Here is a 22,092-nt window from a genome sequence, read left to right as displayed (position 1 = left end):
AATATGTATTGGTGCACCCTAATGGTCTGTTGGAAAACCACCCTCCCTGACCTCTCCAATGGTAACCATCATTATTAAAGTTGACAGATAGCCTAGGCTTTGGAGAAGTCATGGTTATGTAGTAGGAAATGCATATATTTCATTCTCTAATTTTGTTATTGAACTTATCTTTTATTGTAGCTAGTAAATGCTGTTATTTGTCTTGAGAAGCAAAGGTTGGTCTTATACATCTGTGTTAACTGGAGCTTCTTGAGTTTGAGTCCGCTTATCGTCAGCTGTTTATGACAACAATGTTTGGTGGCTGATTGATAAGCACTGTCTGCCTTTTTTATGACAGCAGTTTTAATAAATATAAATGATGCTTTTGTTGGTGTACCCCACATTGAAAGAGTTATTGTTTATTCCATACGGGGAAAGCTCAAACTTAATGAAGCTGTTAAGTTATATCTCTTATTAATGAGATTACAGAGTTGAACTCAGCAGCCAAAAGTCAGATTGAAATAATAGGACTTTGTTTCTGAATACACGCTGGTTCTAAAAAGGCCAACCAACGCAGAGCTGAATTTCCTTTGATTAATGCTGCATGAACCATGACACTGAAGGTTTTCTTTGTACAGAAAAAATATTAATCTGTCCTCTTGCCTGCTTCACTTAGAATGAACATTGTTGTTTAGTGCTTAAACAATTACCAGGCACTTAGTGTATTAAGGAAATTAACAGCGATAAACAGACACGAGAAATATGCCTGCATTCTGGAAACATCTGTGTCCACATTTTCATAAGTTCCCCCTAATGGAAAATTAGACTTTTTTTGTTCTCTCTGCTTCAGTCATATAGAGGCCTATGCATGAAATCAAACTAGAGGCTGAGTTGGTAAAGGCACAGTCGAGTATACAAAATGAAGCCACACAAACCAGAGTGTTGCAGATTGTAACCCAGGATGATCTCACCTGGGATAGTGAATGTGAAATACAATTAATCTTTGCACCCCTAGAGTGGAGAGGGTCAGCAGTTCATTTTGGAGGCCCTCCTGCTTAGCTCACAACCTCAGACGCTGACAGCATGACTATCCATGGATGCACCCTCCACCTCGTCGAGCCAGTACGGAACCTTGGTGTCTTGTTCAAACCTCAACTGTCTTTTAAACCTTACATCTGTGCCATTCTGCCTTCCCCTACCTCTACAACGTTGCGTGCCTCCACTACTACCTCTCCGCTCAGGCTGCTGAGACTCTCATCCATGCTTTCATTATGTCCAGCTTGACTATGTTAACTTCCTGCTCACTGGACTTCCCAACCCTTCCCTCCACAAGATCCAGATTATTCAGAATTCTGCAGCTTGTGCCGTTTCTTGCATTAAGCTCCATGAGCTGATCACCCCCATTCTCGCTAGTCTTCACTGGTTCACCAACCCCCAGAAGATCAAATTCAAGATCTTCGGCCTCTTCTTTAAAGCTCTCTGCGGTCTTGCTCCTCCCTACCTCTACGACTTAACAAAGCATTACTAACCTCTCCGCTCCCTCCAATTAGCAGGCACTTGTCTGATTCATGTTCCCCGCCTTCCTGCTCATCCATTGGAGATGGGACCCTGAGCTCTCTGGAACTCCATCCCAGAGCCCCTCCGCCTCACCCCCTTCTTTGCCTCCTTCAATGCCCTTCTCAAGACCTTCTGCTTCGACCACAACTTTGGTCATTTTCCTGCATCCACCTCCCTTCCCCCCCTATTGACTCCACCTGTTTTTTTTTAAATAACTGAATTATATTGGCATGGTATATTAATTGCACTTTAAGAGCTACCTCATTGACCACACCTAGTCACCTCCCACACCCCTTGTCAGCCCACCCCCACTTCCTGTTCGGCAATCGACCCAGTCACTGTGCTGAACTCCAAGACACTGTCCTGTATGACGGGCACTATATAAATACTTACGTGTTCTAGAATTGTTTTTTTTCTTTTAACTAGCATAGAAGGACATTCCGCCTGTCTTTTTGGATATAAAGGAGATTATTTCTGGAATTAACATTGTACAAAATGTATTCTTTTCCATGAAGAAGATGGTGGACAAAATTTGAAGATAAATGACTTATTAGAAATGGCTGCACAGGTGGCATCAGGGATGGCATATCTGGAAGTGCAGAATTACATTCATCGGGATTTAGCTGCCAGGAACGTGCTGGTTGGAGAAAACAACATCTGCAAAGTGGCTGACTTTGGTCTTGCTCGGGTCTTTATGGTAAGATAATAATAATCCTTGCATTTGAGATAGCGCTTTTCACATCTTCTAGACCTCTCAAAGCGCTTCACAGCATATACTGTAAAGTGAATTGGCTGTATATTTGTGGGCGAAATGCAACAGCCAATTGCACACAGCAGTGTCCCACAAACAGTCATTGAATGACTAAATTATTATTGTTTTTTTTCTTTTTTTTTCTTGAGGGATTATTATCGGGCGTGTGGAGTAAGGAAACTTGCCCAAGGTTTTGCCCTGCTGGGAATCAAACCCAGGTCTCTCGCTTGCGAGGCGAGTGCTCTAACCACTGAGCTACAGGACTCCACAGTATTAAGTCTCTACAGATCAGTATTAAGTATCCATTAAGTACTTCTGAAAATGTAGGACAACCATTATAACTGTTAGTCATATCTGCACTCAATTATACAATACAATACAAAATTACATTTGTAAAACGCCTTTCACTTCGGGAGGACATCCCAAGGCGCTGAACAGACGGGGATTAGGACCTGAGCGGGGGGATCAGGAGAGGTGGAGGGCAGAGAAGTTAGGAGGGTGACCAAAGACACAATTATAGGGGTGAGATGAGATTCTCATCAGACATTAAACATGTCCAACAGAAAGTGCAATCACAATGAAAGACTGGGTTTAGCTGGGTTATATTTGTGCCTTAAGCAATTGAGTGGTAGGTGTGTAAGGTGAGATATTTGATATGATGTGAATCAGAGTGATAAATTGAGAAGTGATGTGTTCAGACTTCAATGAAGCTCCCGCTAATAGGTTAGTGAGCTTTTCCATGAATATCTGAACCATCCAGAGCAGGTTTAATCCCCACTTGTGCTAATTTAACTGATCTTGTTCAGGATGTCACTAGGATATGATAATCAGCCTTAGCCTCCCGGGTTAGAGAAGGGAAATTGGCCAGAATTCTTGTTCTCAATCACTATTCAGCAATTACTTCTGAGAGTGGATGAAGATAGAATCGGACTGAGCTACAAAGAATGCCGCCCTATAGTAACATAGTGTGCCTTCGCTCACTGGTAAAGCTCATGTTTTTGAAGAAGACAATTGGAAAAGATACTGGCATCTCCAGGACCATAAACCCAGGAGTTTAATTCCTTCAAGAGAAAGAAGAGGAGAATCACAGTTAAAACAGTATACTGTTGTATTCAAATTATTACATGTGTTTTTAGATTTCATTTTTCATATAGGTTTTTTTGTGCTATTCCTAACTGCACCTGTAATACAGACAAACAAAATACCTGCAGCAATTCTGTTTATTATTTAGGTGTCACCTTGGCTTAGTTTGTAGCACTCTTGCTTCTGATTCAGCAGGTTGTGGGTTCAAGCCCCACATTCGGACTTTTGGCTCACACTCTCGGCTGACACTCCATTGCAGTGCAGGTGGAGTGTTGTATTGTCGGAGGTGTTATCCTTTGAATGAGATGTTAAATCAAGGTTCAGTCTACCTGTTCAGGTGGACTTTAAAGATCCCATGGCGGTATTTAAAAGGAGAAGTGAGTTTCTCCTGGTGTCATCTCCATACATTCTCCTAGATAAAATTGGTCATTTTATGGCTGTTTGTGGGATACTGCTGTGCATGAATTGGCTACTGTGTTCACCTACAAAATACACAATGACTATCCTTTGCAATAAAATCCTGTAAAGCCCATTAAAACATCTTGATGACATGATAAACTGCTATTTCGGACTCTGCCCTGTGTGAAGGGCACTATATAAATCAAGATTATTATTATTTCAAATGGAAATAAAACAACAACTTGCATTTATATAATGCCCTTCACGTGGGGCAGTACCTCAGAGCACTTAACAATGGCATTGTTAGCACTGAGCTGGGGGAGAAAAGAGAGGTGACCATAGGCACAGTCGATGAGGAAATTCTTCAAGTGTGATCTGAAATGGGGCAAGGCAGAAGGATTGGGCCACAGTAGTTGAAAGCACAGCCACTGATGGTGGAACAGAGGAGTCAAGGGATGTGTAGAAGATTAGGTCTGGCCAAGCAAAGGGGGCATGTAAAGGAATGGGGTGTGTGCACGGATTATTTATTAAGAATTTGCTCAATTCTCACCCTTGTTAAGATTCGATAAAGTATCATTCTGTTCTGCGCAGTGTTTCTGCGCTTTTGCTCCCTCAACAAATCCGTCTCCTCTCCACTTCCTCCCAGACTCACTTAAGTATAGGGAAGAAGACGGGGTCGACTTGTGACCCTTCTGTTTAAAACATGGCAACTCAGTAATTGGGATGTTGAGCTCTGCTGGCTCTCATCCTGTGACTGCAGTGGTGTGAAGATACTGGTTTAATCACTTCACAGCTGAGCTACTTCACTGCTGTTTTTGTGCCCCTGTAATTGATGAAATTTCACTTTTGTGTAGCCTGCTGTGAAATAATGGAATATGAGTGTATTGAAAATCAATGCAAAGAAATTTAAACATCACTTCGCAACTGCCAGAAGCAAATGTTGGGCTGCGACCTTTTAGATGAGCCTGGAAGGTACAATTTCACCAGTCTACCTAATGCCACAAATAGTAATAAGAGGAATCCATTTTATAACTGGATTTTTACAATTAGCACGGAAAAGGCATTTTGTAGATCACTGTGCAGTAACTATGCATATGGTTTTAATTTGCATGTGTGACATTGTCTATTACAGACAATTCACCTGTTGTAGAAATTTGAATAACATCTTTATCTAAAACCTTATTTCAGACTGAAGATGAAAATGTTTATGAAGCCAGAGAAGGAGCAAAGTTCCCTGTAAAATGGACTGCACCAGAAGCCATCCATTCAAGCAAATTCAGCATCAAATCTGATGTGTGGTCCTTTGGAATACTGCTATATGAAATAGTGACTTATGGGAAAATGCCATATCCAGGTTAGTTTGTTATTTCTAGACACTTTTCCAATAATAATCCTTGCATATGATAATCCTTGCAATATGTGAGAATATGCACATTTAAAATTGGATTCCAGCAGATGCAATTTATTATGTTATTATTTCTGTCTTTATTGCTCTTCATTTCTCCATATTAATGATGTTCGCCATACAACATAATATGTGGGAAAAATAAAACCACATTTCAGTGGCATTAGATAGTAAGTACTGTAGAGACTGTAACCACTATAATAATACTGATTAGAAATCTTCCTTCTCAGATCTAGGAATTTAAAAATATATATATATATTGTTATTTGTATAAATCAACCTAATTAAACCCTTATTTTTCCAATTCTCACTATTAATTATTATGATCCAAGAACTGTTCTTTTTATACATGGTATAAACTGAATTAATAACCACCTTTGTAAATTTCCTTTGCTCTTGGTTTGCATCAGTTCGGTTAATTTGTTAAACTATAATATGTGACAGTATATATTTTAAAAAACGAGCTTTCTGCTGTTGTTTAGGAATTGGCTAATTCTTTACATCAGAGAATCTATTACCTTGAATAATTGACTGCTGGCAGGCCCAGGAAATAGTTGGCTCAATATGTTGACCCCCTTTTCCAAAATGTTTAGCTCACGCAGCATAATGCTGAAACTCCTCAATGTTCCAGAGTAGCAGCACTGCAATATTAACCCATAAATATAACAATAAAAACTTCAAACCTTTTTTAAATTTCATTCTTGTTTCCACTTTTTATCAGATTCTCTCTTCCACCTTCCTTTCTTATATTTTCATTATTTTAAACTTCAATCTTTTCTATTTTTTCATTGCTAACCTAATTTACCTGCACTAACCACAGTTCCTTCTCTTACATAAAACAGTTGAAACTGTTTTCATTTGAAATTGAATATTCTACTTGGGCTCCTGCCAATTATTTTGGATAATGGACTTGGATTTTAGCTTATAAACTGGCTTCAAAGGCGACTTTTTAGGCAATTAATTTACGCCAGTCTCCCCAGCTTCATTATGCAAAGGATCCAGCTGATCCAAAACTCCGCCGCTCGCATACTCACCTTACTAAACTTGGTACCCCCAGGCTCCACTGGCTGTCTATCGATAAACGGATCGATTTCAAGATCCTCACACTCATTTTCATGCCCAATCAAAGATTGATCTTTATACTTTGAAATAAATCTCAGCAGACTCCGGCCTGCTTCATGTCCCCCGTCTCGCCCATCCCGCCATTGGTGGGAGGGCCTTCAGCCACTCTGCACCCACCCTCTGGAACTCCATCCCACAGTCCCTCTGCCTTGCCCCCTCCCTTGCCTCCTTCAAGACCTATCTCAAGACTCTCCTCTTCAACCGTGCCTTTGATCACCCTCCTTCCCTCCCTGCCCTCCAGCCTCCCCGATCCTGACCCCCACCTCGGGTTCAAAACACTGATTGTCCAGGGCCTTGGGACGTCCTCCCAATGTGAAAGGTGCTATACAAATTTAATCTTGTCGTTGTAATCAATGCACTTTCCTGTGTTCCTGGTTGGCAGGGAGAAGCTGCCAGGTAAAGCTAAGAGTTCATTCCACTCATGGACTAGCTGTTTCTTAGTCCAATTTCTGAAGAGCTTTACCAAGGCCATGTGTAAGGCAATAACCTTGAATGCTTTGTAAAGTGATGAACAACGTTGTTCATCATTTTACAAAGCATTCAAGGCATAAGTTCACAGCTCAGAATAACAAATCTTTGAAGGTAGGAAGGCAGGTGGACTTAGCTGTGCGGAAAGCTCATGGGATGCCAGGCTTTATAGATAGGGGCATAGAATACAAAAGCGTGATGCTAAACCTGTATCAATGATTGGTTAGACTGCAGTTAGAGTATTGTGTGCAATTCCAGTTTTGATCACCCCACTTTAGGAAAAATATCATGGCCCATAGAAAGGATGCAGAGGAGATATACTAGGATGTTACCAGTGATGAATGGTTTGACCTATGAGCCAGACAGGAGGAACTGAGTATGTTTCCATTCAAACAGAGAAGATTGACAGAAGACGTAATAGCACTCTTTAAAATTGAGGCATTTTGATACAGTTGATGGTGATAAATTATTTCCACTAGTTTGCAAGTCAGTAACTCAAGGTGATATGAATAACCTGTTAGTGACCACAGAGAATCTGGATTAATAGGGGACAGTCCTCTGAGCCTTTTTGCTTGGGAGAATTGATCTACATCAGATGAACTTTCTTTTCTGACTTTTGTTTTCCAAATTTTCCACTGGATTTTACACTTTCTACAGAATAACATGACAGATGATTGCAGATTGTAGTTGTGCAAAACTTTGTAACTGTGTGCTTCATTACTGAGCCTTGCAGCTTAGATCCTTCAGTTATTGAATAGCTGCACACAGTCTCATGCGTGGGTGGAGATAGAGCAGTTTTTCATTTCCTGTACCTATTTTCAATAAGCTCTTTTTGGCACATTGCTTTGATTGCTGCCTAGACAAGTTTCCACCTTGCTTTACAATAACACAAGGGGACAAGGTTTCAGAGAGGCACAGGAGGCCACTTGGGATATGTAGACAACTGATGAAAATTGGAAACAATCTGTCACTCTATCTCTGGCATCTCCCTCTTTTGCTGCCTTAAGGAAAGGAAAATGAAAATAATAAAACAACTACAACAAAATTATATTTATATAGCCCCTTACACGTCAGAAGGACATCCGAAAGCAAGGTCAAAGAGGAAAGTCTTGAAACGGGCCAGGAATCGGATGGATTCCAGAAGGATTTCCAGAGGATTTTTAAACAAAGATTTTAAGATTCGTCTTCGGCCATATTGCTATTCACTTGGCAGCTGGAGCTCCCTGATGTTTAAAGGGTCCTTGACCTTCTATTTGTAACTCAACAATCCAAACCATTATGCATCTCAGATGATGATGTCTCCAATGACCAGCGGTGGAAAATTGCAGAGTTCAGCAGATAATCTCCTTTCACAGGACAACTACTAAGCTGCTGCATATCTGGGATCTTCTCTTCTGTTACTCTCCTCCTTTCCAGCTGAGCCTTGCATATAACTAGAATACAGGTTGAACTCTGATCAGAGGACTTCTACTGCACTCTGTCAGAGTTTAGGGATTAATCATTAATACCTGTTCAATTGTATAGTTTCTTGCGTGACTCAACTTTTCTTTATTTTTGTGATCTTACTGATGTTATAATAATAATAATCTTACTGATGTTGCATATTGGGAGTGAAAAGAGGCTCATTGGGAAATGGCAGCTCAGTGCAAGCACCCTGATAGCTTGTGAGAAGTTAGCTCCGAGGTGAACTCAGGTCAGAGCTAGCTTACTGTGGGTCAGTGCAATGCATCTAGGAGTTCACTACAAGAACTCCTTTATATCTTGAGGCACTCTTTCTGGGGTTGAGTTACCAATTACGCTGCCATTCTCCCAACAAGTGCTTTCCAACTTTTCTGCAATGATTTTGTTCAATAGTTAAAATGAAGATAGTCATCCCCCACTCTCCCTTCTCAATCCTAATTGAAAATGAACTTTCAAAGACTGAAACTTTCAGTCTGGAATAGAATTTATAATTTAATAATCTAACTAATGTGATTCTTAGCTCCAGGATCTATTCCATGAGTTGCGTAAAGCATGTGTAAATAAATTCATAGAAGGAATTACAGATTTCCTTAATTATAAAAATTAACCAGTGAAAGAATTATAGAATTGCCCAAATGCTTTCATAAATAATTGTAATGCAGTTACTGAGAGTTTTTTCAAATGTATTAATTTTAAATGTTTGCCTCGTCTGTTCTGTTCTTTAGGAATGACAAATTATCAAGTTATTCAGGAGCTTGGGAAAGAATACCGAATGCCATGCCCTGACACTTGCCCCTTGCCACTGTATGAAATCATGCTGGATTGCTGGAAAGACAAAGACTATGAACGGCCAACATTTGAGACACTACAATGGAAACTGGAGGATTTCTTCGAAACTGATCTTTCAGCCTATACAGATGCTAATGCTTTTGTTAGTTAATATACAGGATGAGTGCCAATAGCTCAGTGGTTAATTTAGACAGAATTGATTACAAAATATCAACATTTTAGTTTCACTGAAGTGAAGAATTAGAAAACATTTTATGGAGTACCATATGTTGACTGGTGGCGTGGCCACTTGCAACCATACAAGCACAAGACAATCCATTCCATAAACTTCTGATTGACCATCTATCCATTATTTCCCATGATATATACAAGGCCTTGTTTCTGTTCATGGAGAATGCCTGGCATTGCCTCAAACAGCCAAACGGCATGTTTGAAGGGTGCAATAGCAGAATGGGCATCTGAGGTCAGAAATGAATAATTGTTGGAAACATCCAATTCCGACACAATGCTTTTCTAATTTAGTAGGATTCAGTCTTCACAACCTGAGAATAATTTTGTTTCCCCTTACAAATTATTTCTATGTTTTCCATGCGTACAAAATTTGTAGTATCATACGTAACGCTGCAACATGGATATAATTTGAGTACTCTCAACATCCTATTTATGATACTGTTCTTAAAATCTAAGCAGGGTGTATAGAGCCTTAGTCGATCAAGCGATACAGCATGTAATGGGTTTTCTTTGCAGATTTGCTTCTTGGCTTTGAGATGCAGATAAAACAAATCTAATGAAAAATAAGACACAATTTATCATACTTTGTATAAATTCCTGAAATCACTGTTTTTTTTGGTTATTGCAGTTTTTATTTTGCGTTGAAGGGAGTGAATGCTTTAAACAGTGGTTGCATGCAATTGCAGTGAGGACTCGAGATGTGAAATTTACACCTGATAGCAAATTGACTGTGGGTTTGAAAAAATGCAAGAACAAGATAACTTGCACTATGCCTGAAAAGTGCCTGTGATGTAAACTGTCTGCTCTCCAGGGAAACCCCTGGATGTTCTGTCAACTTGTGAAACCTTTGCTGAAAGAACAACAATGACAACTTGCATTTATATAGCAACCCTCAAGCAGGATAGCATCCCAGAGCGCTTGAAGAAGATCTTAGTGTGAATCAGTGTGAAGTTTTCTCAGGATACAAAGTAAAGTGAAGAGGGAGTATTCCGTTATTTCAGAGTATCTTCCATTTTAGAATGCTTAATGGAGTATCTTAGGGACATTACCCATTTTGAGAAAGGTTTGTTAAAAAAAAACTTGCACAAGACTTGTTTATTTTATTCTATGACAGATAATGTAACCTGTAGAATTTAAGACTAATATTCCAATCATTGGATCAAATGTCCTGCAAAAAAATCTTCCTGTCGAGGTTTATTAAGTTAAGCATACCTTTTGCATAAGTGCCTTTGTTCAATCTCGGTTGGATGTCAATAGAATATTGAAAAATAAATGTGAAATTACATTTGAAAATATAAATGTCACACTTAATGTTTCAAAATGTTTCATGCTAATCCTTTTTTTAAGTATTGGGATTGTTTGTATATCAAATTAATTCAAACACTTTTATTTAATTTGCTTTTAATAAGAAAGTTAAGTCAACCTCTAATGTGCTTTGTAAAATCAGTTTTCTGTTGCACATGGGAGCATGTTTGAACAGTCAAATCAAATTGGAGGATTCTTTTCTACCACTCGCTACTTGGGGTTGAGTGCTCTTGATAGTGAGGTAATGAAGTTGTAGTGTGGTCCTATTCTGGATTCAACCATAAATATAAGAGAGCTGTGTAAACATCACAGTATTTGATTTTATTTGTAATAAGAACTGAAAAAGAAACCTCCAAGGTGTGATAACAGTAATAGACTTTCTATGCAGCATGTTGCCAAATTGAAGATATGCCGGATGATTGATGGCTTTGACCTTCAGTCTTATCCTTCAGTCATCTAGCCTGTAATTAGTTCAGCAAGACAGAAGTCTTGTGTGTCGAACAATGCTTCAATAATGCATTAGCCTTTTTTTTATAATATGTTATCAGAAATGTTGCACAAAAGTTCCAAATAATGACTGATTTTTTTTGGAAAACTGCTATTTTGAATTGAATGCAAACTTATTGCACTTCATTGCAAATAGGATTGTGTTCTAATTTTAAGTTGTTTGTGCCATGTTATCACTGAGGCTGATCACAATTAATATATTTGTTGAATATTACGTTAAGCACAGAACTAAGCTCTGAAGAAAAGTGCTATTTCTATAGTTTTTTGTGTTTGTTTAATCTCTCATCGATTCATGTACGAATATGATGGTTGAAATTAACAATTAAATTGGATTACATTTCGGTTTCATGATTTATTTACATTTGACACCCTAACTCACAAGTTTTATGTATGTTCGTTCTTGCTTTGTGAGCCAATAAACAAAAATAACGTGTAGTCATTGACAAAATGCAAACTGGGTTGAAAGTCTATTTATCAATTGTCAACATTTCTTTTTAAATAAAGATTGACATTGATAAATATAGTAAATGAACCAATGTTCTATTTTAGCAAAGGTTTCTGTTGACAATATGTTAAATAAAACCAGAGCTTTTAAAGAGTCGTGTCTATTTCTAGACACTACAATCATAAAAATTTAGCATTTAGCATGTTGGGAGGACATTTCAAAGTACTTAATATATTGGCTAGGCCCTTGAGCTGGGTGGAAGCTGAGTGGGGTAGGGAGGGGAAAGATGATAGGATAGGTGATATCAAGCTCGCTGAGAAGAGAGCAGGTAGGAGGGTAGGGTTTGAGGAGGCCACAGAGTTAGATCATGGAGGAATTTACAGGTGCCACTGAGAGTCTGAACTTGATCCGTTGGGGGATGGGGAGCCATTCGAGTTGAGCGAAAAATTAGACATAGGCTTGTGGAGTCTGGTGCAGGAAATGACAAAGGGTGAAGAGTTGCAGATTGTTTACATATTGTGTAGAGAAGAGTTGGGGAATTTGGTAAGTTAAGTGTTGCCATTCGTTGTGAAGCCCGGACACGATAAATGCATGGATTAGCAGCCCAAGACCAAGACAATGGCAGAGCTGGCTAATATCCTCCCAGAGCTGAGCAGGTCAGAGCACGGATATGGGTTGTAAAGGACAGATAGGAGTCAAACAACATATTGAGGTTCTGCACTAGTTCCACAAGGTGAAGTGTGCAATCATGGAGGTTGACACTGCTGAGTTGAGTAGCTGCTAATGGGAGCCAAGCAGAAAAGCCTCTGTCTTGTCAACGGGTTCAACTAAAGAATTAAATGCTATTTTTTGAGTTGAGCGATGAGGGGAATATTTTATTTTTCCCTTGAATTTGATATTTATCCCTTAAGCAGATTGCTTCTGAAATCAAATGGTTCTACTTTTCTGCATGGTATCCTGCTTGTATATGACAGCTGCATAAAATATCATCTTGCATTATACTCAAATAATATTAGTATCCACAAAAGTGACCAGTCACCATTATTTCAAAGCTGCTCATGATGATCATCCACAAGACCAGATGTTTAGCAATATATTTCTCTACCCGTAATGTCATATTAATTGAGAGATAAGCAGACTGAGGACTCTGATTTAGAACTTGAATTAGCTCTCAATATTGCTGCTTAAAAAATGCTGAAAGAGTAAATGATCTATCGATTTGATCATTTTCATCAAACACTATTTTCTAAACGTGAACATAGAGCAACCCCATCCATTGACCATATAGCTTATAGTGCTGATGCCCTGTACATCTGGAAGTGTGGTACACTTACCTTCTGGCCCTGATTAACTGGCTATTTGCCAGGTTATCAATTTGTCACTGATGCGACTTTCCTGTGGTGTCAGTGGTGCTTCTTGCACATGCGCACAATGCACAGAAGTGATGACGGCAACGTGATCAGCTAGAAATTAATCGTTATTTCACTTGTATTGTGCCTTCTGAGGTGCTGGACTCAGATAAGTGTACTATAATGAGGTTGTCCTTCACATGGGGAGTGAGCATCCTCTTCTCAATGCATTGACTTGTTAAATAAAATTAGTCACTCATCTCATGGTTGTTTGTGCCACATTACTGGGTTCATATTGGCTGCAAAATCTACAGTCATTACATTTCACAATAAAAGGACTATTGAAGCTCTTAGGATGTCTCGATGTGATAAGGCGCTCTATCAAATTCAAGGATTATTATTGACTTGTTAAATATAGTTACACTAGTGTACTATTTGACTTTTGCGTAGTAATATGATTAAACTCACCAATCTTACTTCACAAAATTTTACTTATTGAACATAGAAACAATCCCAGCATATTCCTCACATAACTGCAGTTCTATTTTGATTGACTAGGCTTTGTATACCCAGATTTAAGGCTGCAGACTTTACATAACATAAAGAAATCCCAAATAAAGCAAATGTCAGCGCCTTAGGACGTCGTCCCGACATGAAAGGCGCTACACAAATGTAATTTTGTTGTTATTTTGTTGTTTGGGGATCCTGCTGCGTTCTGCTGCACAAATGTACAACTTGACTTTGCATGCAAAGTACCAGGGCAATGTGCAGCTCTTGCCACAAAGTTCATGGTGTGCTTTTTGATTTCATTTTGGCTTTGTAAAATACTAATGCCTAAGCTAACAGGACACTTCTGAACCAAAATTATTTTCTTTTTCCCCTTCCCAGATAGTTAATTCTACTAAAGTCAATGTCTCTACTAATGTACATTGGCTAAAAATATCCTATATTCATTGTGATACTGGCTTATAGACTTAAGGGAAACTGCGATATAAAATAACATAAGAAGAGTGGTGATTCAGCCCAAGACGACTATAAAACGTGAAGGCAGGTGACATCCTTGCATTCAAATCCCTCCACATCCTTGACCTAACCTACCTCGCCTGCAACCTGACTGATCTGCAGCTCCCTTTGCTCAGGAAACAATAACCTGTTTTATATTCCCCCACCTTGTCTGCTCCACCATTGTTAGGTGAACCATGAACCATTCTGTCCCCACTTCCTGAAACTCCTTCCCAGTGTTCCTCTGACACAACTCTACCTCCCTACTATCAGAGTCCACCTCGAGGCTTATCTCTCATCACAGTTTCTATTATTCCCTACCCCTGCCCCACTCTTCAATTCTACCCCTCCACTGACTCAGACATCTACCCAGTTGTGTAAAGCACTATGAGACATACTCCAGATGTGAATGGTGCAATAAAAATATAAATGGTATGATATCAATATTCAACGCATTGCAAACAGATACTTACCAGAAATACTGTACAGTATTTTAAAAGCATTGTTCTAAGACATTATCTCGTATGAAGGGAGCTATATAAATGCAAGTGGTTGTTGTTGTTCAGCCTTAAACCATGGAAATAAATATCCGAAATATGTTGCTGATTTTAAGGAATACGAAACTGATTGATCTTTATTTTCTTTGGCACGCAACAAAAAGTAATTCTGGAGTCAAAATTATGGTAAAGAATTTCTGAAGAGGGGTTGTGTTCTGAGTATGAGTATCGTGCAAGAGACTTTATAAAGGGTGAAAAAATAGAGGTGCACTGATGATCAGCAATGCTCTCATCATTTCTTATCATTGAAAACATTCACATCGAATCAGATATGGTGGAATTCTATTTGTGTTTTTACAAAGGCATTTGCAAATAGTGAATGTGTAATTAGTAAATTTGCAAATAAATTGAAAATTATTTCCAGTTCAATTACTTTTCTTATTATCCTGAGGATAACCAGCTCAATTGACCACAGACAGAGAGAGAGGGCTGCAGGCAGATTCAGATCCAAATTTTAAAGCCAACCCACTCTGGATCTTCCCTTGGAAAGTGAGGAACAAAATCTGTGCTCATTTTAGACTGCTGTAAAGCCATATTTAAACAAAGCGAGGCTACTGTTTACCATCAGCCCTTGCGATTGGAACAAAAACAACTTGCATTTATATAGCACCTTCATGCAGGGCAGCATCTTTGAGCGGTTATCAGTGGCAGAGCCTGACGCAAGTGTTAAGCACGCTGCAAAGGGTTCAATAGCATCTCCCATGGCCAGTTGTTTTGCTCTGTTGCCTTTATCCACATGTGTCTTTCCAAAATCATTGACTCCAATCTGAGGCCGACTGGAATAAACTCAAATCAACATTTCCCATCCCTTTTGCCAATATAACAAATTAGACCGCTGTCTCTGCTGCAGTGTGGAGTTGACATGTGGACCATGTGATGCTTTCAAAACTGGTATTTCTACCTCTTCATGGAATAGAGTCCACCTTAATGAGGCTCTGCTGAGAGATTGATTCCAATGTTACCTTAGCAAAGTTTGGAAATCCCTTTTAAGGCAGTATAATGATTACAATTGATGGCAATATGTCAATTCTAAAATCATTTTAGCAGCTCAAATTAATTTCAACTTGCATTACTGGAATTATTTTTAATTGCCTTAAAATTTAATTGTTCCACTGGTTAGTTGAAAGGTAATACACTTGGAAGCGTTGCATCATAAAGCAAAGTTAATTTTTAATATCTTGCCTTCAGTCACGCAGCAGACACCATGCCCCTATCTGTGCCTGCTGTCTGCTACCCGAAGACAAGAATCTCTCACATGAATAACTTTAAATGTTTCATTAGACTTTAAACAAACTTCATAAAATGACTTCATCTGCCATTATCTGACACAGATTTCCTTTTGAAAATGAGCATCCTGGGATTTGGTGTGTGGCATCAATAATCCCAGATTTAACATCTTCAATAGCATAATATGTTCTATTAGATTATAGTGCTAACACACTGTCTTATTTCCCTCTAATCAGCTGTGGAATACCACTTGATACCCGTACAGGGATTATCATTAATTTTTCAGCTGGATATCATAAGGCGTCAACTTGCACAGAGCACAGTAGCTGTTGGCATCTGCCATGAGACCAGCTGGTGGGTGGCACAATGATCCCTACAGTAAACATCATGAAAAATAATGGATAGTGGGGATAGGTTTCTAGAGTCTAATCTACGGGGGCTGATAATGCCGATGAATTACTCAAAGCTTCACCCCTGTGGTTTATAATATCATCTGAACCTCATCAATGAGATTGCAACCTTGCAAATCTCTCCTGAGTATACGCCTTTCTCTATTTAACCAAAGATCAGAGTTAACTTTAGCTCAATTATTAGACATTGGGGTCTAATTTGCATCATTTAAAAACTGGATTTGTTTTGTTAATTACAACTTCTGCTCTATGACTTATGGTCTGCGAAATTCACAGCTGCTGAATCACAAGTTGACAAAGTCCCAAAAAAGGCAAACAAGTAAAGGGGTTGGCTGTTTCCCATCAGTATCTTGCTCGCTGCCTTTTTTGCTACATTTGCCAACTTGGGAATCGTGATGCGAGTCGCGAGCTGCGAGTCGCGAGCCAGAAGTCACAAATCTGAAGTGTGATTAAAGTGACAAATCCAGGTTGGCATATCCCAAAATTAGACCCCATTCATTCCTTTTGTAAATAGGAACATTGGGATCTGTGTCTGTCTGCACGAACACATCGATATGTGAATGCATCTTAATGCTCTGACGTTTTCCTTTTAATTCTTCTGCTTAAGTGAATCCCTTTGAGTCAGAGGCTGAGTTTATTTTTGAATTGGATGAGCTGATTTTAAATTAAAAGATGTCCTAGCTTCTAGTTTAAATAGCCATCTTTGAGTTCATTATCTGCAGAGATACCATCTTTCTGACAGGGGCTTGCAGGTCAAATGCTCCCCTATGGTATTCCCAGTGAACCTCCCCAGACAGGAATGAAGCAGTTACCAACTGGTCCAGCCAGCTACACCACTAACTGCGTCCACATCGCTGGGGACTCCTGTCAAGTCCTGCATATAAATAAGCAATGTTCAGTGAGTTGGAAGTGCTGAATGTTGTCCATTGGTCTACATGTTATTGTCATTTGATTCTAACTGCTTACAAATTACATTTTCTAGCTGTACAAAATAATTTGCGGAGTAATCATCTGCTGGCTGCCGATTGAATGTAGGTTTAAGAGATTTTTTGTTCTGTGTGTGGATATTGCTTTAACATGATCGATGCCTTAAATCTACCGCAGCACTGGCAGGATAAAACTGGGTAATCACATCTTATTTTGGGTCTGTTAGTTTGTCAAATTTCTGCCCAGATATCAATCTACGTGGCCATAACATCCAGCAGAGAGAAAATTCTCCCTGTCTTTTCAAATCGTGAAGTACATCACAATTCTTTTTGTGCTTAGTTTTACTAACTTTATGCATGCAGTTTTGTGTCATTTTATTCTCTCAAGTGGAAGCTTGATGTGCCCAATATTGTTTCCAGGATCATGGCTTAAGTAGTGTTGGATTAACTATCTATACAACTTGTCTAATCATTGTGTGATACCAGATCTGAGGCAAGCTGTGCTTTAGGACATTTGTTTGAACAGAAATACTCACAGATCTGTGGAATTCATCTGAAACACAAATCCTAATTTCCTTGTTCTGCTATATTCTTGTATTCCTTGTGCATGGTCTATTGTCACCAGTCTTTCGCTTCCATCAAATGCTTTGTGCCAGTTGAAAATGAACCAAATAAATTCAAAAATCCTCCCTAGAATTTCCCAACAATGGGAGATATTATCTACTGGTTGGTAAATTTATCAACATTTATAATTATAATGGGTAGTCACATTAAAAGTAGTTGCTGCAAAAGTTTGGTATGAAAACAGACAATTCTAAAAAAATCATTGTTAAAGGATGTAATACAATGTAATACATTGTATTACACCCTCAGTTTCAGCAGAATAAACCCTAATTATATTGGAATTCAGTTCCATTTGCATCAGCTACCAGCACCATTGATGTCTCACTCACTGAGACTGGAAAGTCTCCTTCATGGTTTTGAGTTCCTGGAAATGCAGTGGACAGGCTTCCTCTGGGCGATTGTGAAGTGCTGGATCAAGCTAGGGTGGTCCTAAATGAACACCTCGTAAGTTTTTCAGATGGTGTTTTCAATGGCAAGCTATGTGGTTTTAGCTGATTAGATTCCAGTAGTACCCTAACACATGCTCAGGGGTCCCCAAGCCTTAGCTCTTGCCAACTTCCAGCTAATACTTCCCGCGGTTAGGTAAGCAGAATGTGTTCTTCCAGGGAGAGAGTGCGCATTCCATTCCAATAAATAACTCAGGAATTTCCATTTGTAAGTGACATGCATGGAGCTCTCAGTGTGATTTGGATACTCTTAAGCACATTGATGGGTTTCCATATATATCAGACACTCGGCTGACCAAAAAAAATAATATTGGAACAGCCATTTGGGAAATATTTTGATCGAAGCAAGAATTGGTCAGACCACAAATCCACAAAATGAATGGACTATATTTCAATTAACACTGTTAGTCGATCTTTTATTTTTTTTTCTTGAAACTTACTTACTTTCTTTAATTCAGGGCAGAAGAACAAACTTCACTGGATGAATCTTTCTTGGTGACTGCTGCTTCAGTCAGTACCAGAGTTGACCATTGGGTGGTGCTATACGTTACAATAAAATAGCAAGAGTAAAGTCTCGCTGAAATTTTGCCTTTGAGTGTCAGAAGACAAAAGAGAGTGACATTGTTATAAGGACATGTTATGGAAAAAAGTGTTTTGTATACGTTCTTAATTAGGAATCTCAATGCAGTGCATGTTATGAAGATCTTGGTCTTTCACAGTTAGATGTAGTGAAGGACTAAGGGCCTTGGTCTTCTGGTGGTGGTCAAGTTGACCGTGCCCAAACAACAACAATTGTACATTCACATAGCATCACATAGCACCTTCACATTGGAAGGACATTACAAAGTGCTTCACAGAGCTTTCTGGGAGGCCCCTTAAAGATTACATAGAGACTGTTTGGATGAAGAAGACCCTTTAGTCCATTTGATCTCATCCTTTCAAAATACCAACCCTACTGTCTTCCTATTACAACTTCAAGCAGTTTCTTAAATAAGTCCTAGATGGTAACCAATTCCACCTGTTGATTGCGCTCTGTGCAAACGAATGCTTCCTTGTCTCTATTCAAACCTTCTATAGTACACTGAACATGCTGCCTTGGTTTGTCTGAAAGCATTGTGTTGGGTTTACTTTCTCCATTCAGTTAAGCATTAATCAAACCATATAATGTTTTTTTTTAGAAATGTCTCCTTTTGAGGGTGAAGCACCCTAACTTATCTGATTGCTCCTTTTAACTCATCTCTCTAACACCGATGATCAGCATATCTTCTGTGTTGCCGCTAGGGCTTCGATGGCTTGCAGTTTCATGCAGTGATATTGTTGAGTAGCTTTCACAAGACAATCCTAGCACCCAAAATGGAATATTTTAAGTTAATATTTCTCCATAGTTATTCATGTAATAATCATTATACTTGCATTTAATATAGTGTCTGTCTTTCATGTCACAAGGATGTCTCAAAATGCTTCACAAAATATACTATAAAGTATAGTGATTGTATTTTGTGGGTGAATAATTATTTTTATTTTTAACTTTTAGAAACCAATAGAAAACGAATGTATTTGTTTGATGCCTTCATTCGGAGGCTGACAGAGGAGCCCCATTTCGCTTTACTTCACATGCTGTAGTGTCAAATTTGCAGGAATTCTGCAGGAATTTTTTATCTCAGATCCAGAAATATAGCAACATTTTCAAATTATGTGTCAATATTGCAAACTTAAGATCCAACTGCATGACACACCAAACAAAATAAATGAAAAGAACCCGCTCCCCGTTTGAGGTTCTGTCACTGTGGCAGCAATATATATATATATATAATCCCTCTGTGTTGTGCTCATTAATGACAATTCAAGCAAAGTAATTTTACATTGCTTTAGGGGCACAATAGTTTCCCATTTTGAATACTTATTTTTAAAATTATTTTCTTTAACTTTACATGCTCATTTTTAGCATTAAAAGCTCACTCTGCATTATTCAGTGGATCTTAAAAGGGATGTTTGATCCAAAGTACCAATGGATAGTGAACCTAAACTCAATAAAATAGTAACAGTGGTGGTGGTTTAATGCTGAATTTCATATTGCTCCCTTAACTCACACAGCAATGATATATCCCCTACTGCCTCTTTGCATTACGTACCATCTGGAGACCAACTAAACTTCTTGATAGCCTGATATCTCCTCAATAATAAGAGATGAAAGCCAGGAAAAACCATACAGGAGATGACATGACACAGCTAGCCAATCAAACACTGTAACAGGGATCTCAATAAAGAGCCAGTGGATGTGGCTAGTCATGTTGTGGAGGTGATAACCTGGTCCAATAGAAAATGTGCAGCCGCACTTTCCCCCCCCTGGATCCGCTATAAACAGCCTGACCCGCTGCAAACCGGCTATCAATGAGGTGTCCGGCCAGCGGGCTGCTCGCTGGTTACCTGACCTCACTGTGGGCAGAGCCGGAGCACATGCGCGGTGCGGCGCATGCGGCAAATGGGCTTCACTCGGAGGCTCTGCTGTTGTGGTTGTCTGTGATTGTGGTTGTGAGTGTCTGTGTGCTCTCTGGATCTGTGTGACGTTCCGGCCCTGAGAGGCAGGAGGTGGTGAGCTCCTGTAGCCTCCCTGGTGTCCCTCCCCCCACCCCACCACCCCCCTCCCCCCCAAAAAAGGCCACCAAGTTTATGTTAAAGATGTAATCAATTTTTTTTTGCAACAATCTAATATGTGTTATTTCCTTATGTTTAGTTTTCAGCAATAAAGTGAAACCATGTAGGTTGGCTTTCTCAATAGCACCGATCAACTCCCCCCAATTTTCTGCAATTGTTGTCAAAAACTCGCCTGCAATTTTCCACAAAATCTGCGAATCTCTCTGCAACTGTTGGCAAATATTTAAGCACTTTTCTATTGGCCCAGGTGATAACTTACTGTGGCGGGGTACAACTTCCCAGGGTCAAAGATGAACAAGGTTGATGAGATAATACATCTAATTGATGTTGTTTCTTATCAGATTTCTTAATAAGAAAATAACTTGAATTCCTAAAGCCTGGAATTTGCTGAAGCACACTTGATATTGTAGAAATCTGACAACAGCAATAACAAAAAGTAAGATTGATAGAGTGCCTTTCACAAGGGATAGCGACTCGGAGTGCTTAACGCCTGATGCCTGAGCCTGTGGGAAGCTGACCATAAGCATGATCAAAGAGGAAGGTCTTCGGATGTGGTCTGAAAATGAGAAAGGAGCGACAAGGAGGCGGCGAGTGGTGGAGTAGGGAGAAAGCAGCTCAGAGAGGTAGGGAGGTGCAAGGGCATGAATCTATTTGTAGTCCAGTGGATCTTGAAGTCGATCTGTTCTCTGAACGAGAGTCAGGGGAACTTTGCGAGGACTTCGATGGGGGTATGGAGTTTAGAGCAGTGTATTAGCAGTGGAGTTTGGAAAAAGTTGGATTTTGTGGATAGTGAAGCTGGGGAGACTGACGAGGAACAGTCGAGGTGGGAGATGACGAAATAACACACATTGCAAATTGAGGATGGATTAACAAGAAGAAGAACAAAATTACATTTGTAAAGCGCCTTTCACATCGGGAGGATGTCCCAACGCACTGAACAGTCAGGGATCAGGACCCGAGCGTTAATCCAGCAAGATGTCAATCCAGCATTATTATTGCATGAGGAGATAGATGATAGAATGAACAGAAGGTTAGAGGAACTAGATTGGAGGAACTAAAGAAAGTATACATAGTATTTATGGACATGGTTAATGTAAAGGATACAAAGATGGTGGGATCTCTTTTTCTGAAATCAAACTGCTAATTTTCATGATGCTCTCACGTCTCATCCAGATGGATACACACATTCATACAAGTACTTTACAGCTGATCAACTAATAATAATCTTTAATAATCCTTACATTAGATATATTGCCTTTCACTTCGGGAGGACGTCTCAAATCACTTAACAAGATATACTGTAAAGTATAGTGACTGTGTGTTTTGTGGGCAAACAACAAAAGATAATGTCATTTGGATAATGCACCTGCTCAGACATTCAGTGTTCACCACTG

At 39.3% G+C, this 22,092-nt stretch overlaps 1 protein-coding gene across 1 annotated transcript in view; it reads left to right on the top strand.

The window, feature by feature from the left end:
* frk (fyn-related Src family tyrosine kinase) overlaps nucleotides 1-13,112 on the top strand; it is a 59,308-nt gene extending 46,196 nt beyond the window's left edge. Inside the window, exons 6-8 of the mRNA XM_007899639.2 lie at nucleotides 2,052-2,233; nucleotides 4,958-5,123; nucleotides 8,951-13,112. Of these exons, the coding sequence (XP_007897830.1) occupies nucleotides 2,052-2,233; nucleotides 4,958-5,123; nucleotides 8,951-9,165 (563 nt within the window). The 3' untranslated portion in view covers nucleotides 9,166-13,112. The remainder of the gene's footprint in view (nucleotides 1-2,051; nucleotides 2,234-4,957; nucleotides 5,124-8,950) is intronic.
* The last annotated feature ends 8,980 nt before the right edge of the window (nucleotides 13,113-22,092 follow it).

The sequence above is a fragment of the Callorhinchus milii genome, unplaced genomic scaffold, assembly GCF_018977255.1.
Source record: "Callorhinchus milii isolate IMCB2004 unplaced genomic scaffold, IMCB_Cmil_1.0 Scaffold3, whole genome shotgun sequence".
Lineage (NCBI taxonomy): Eukaryota > Metazoa > Chordata > Chondrichthyes > Chimaeriformes > Callorhinchidae > Callorhinchus > Callorhinchus milii.
Note: the sequence above shows the minus strand (reverse complement) of the source record. Positions and strands in the feature narration are given on the sequence as shown.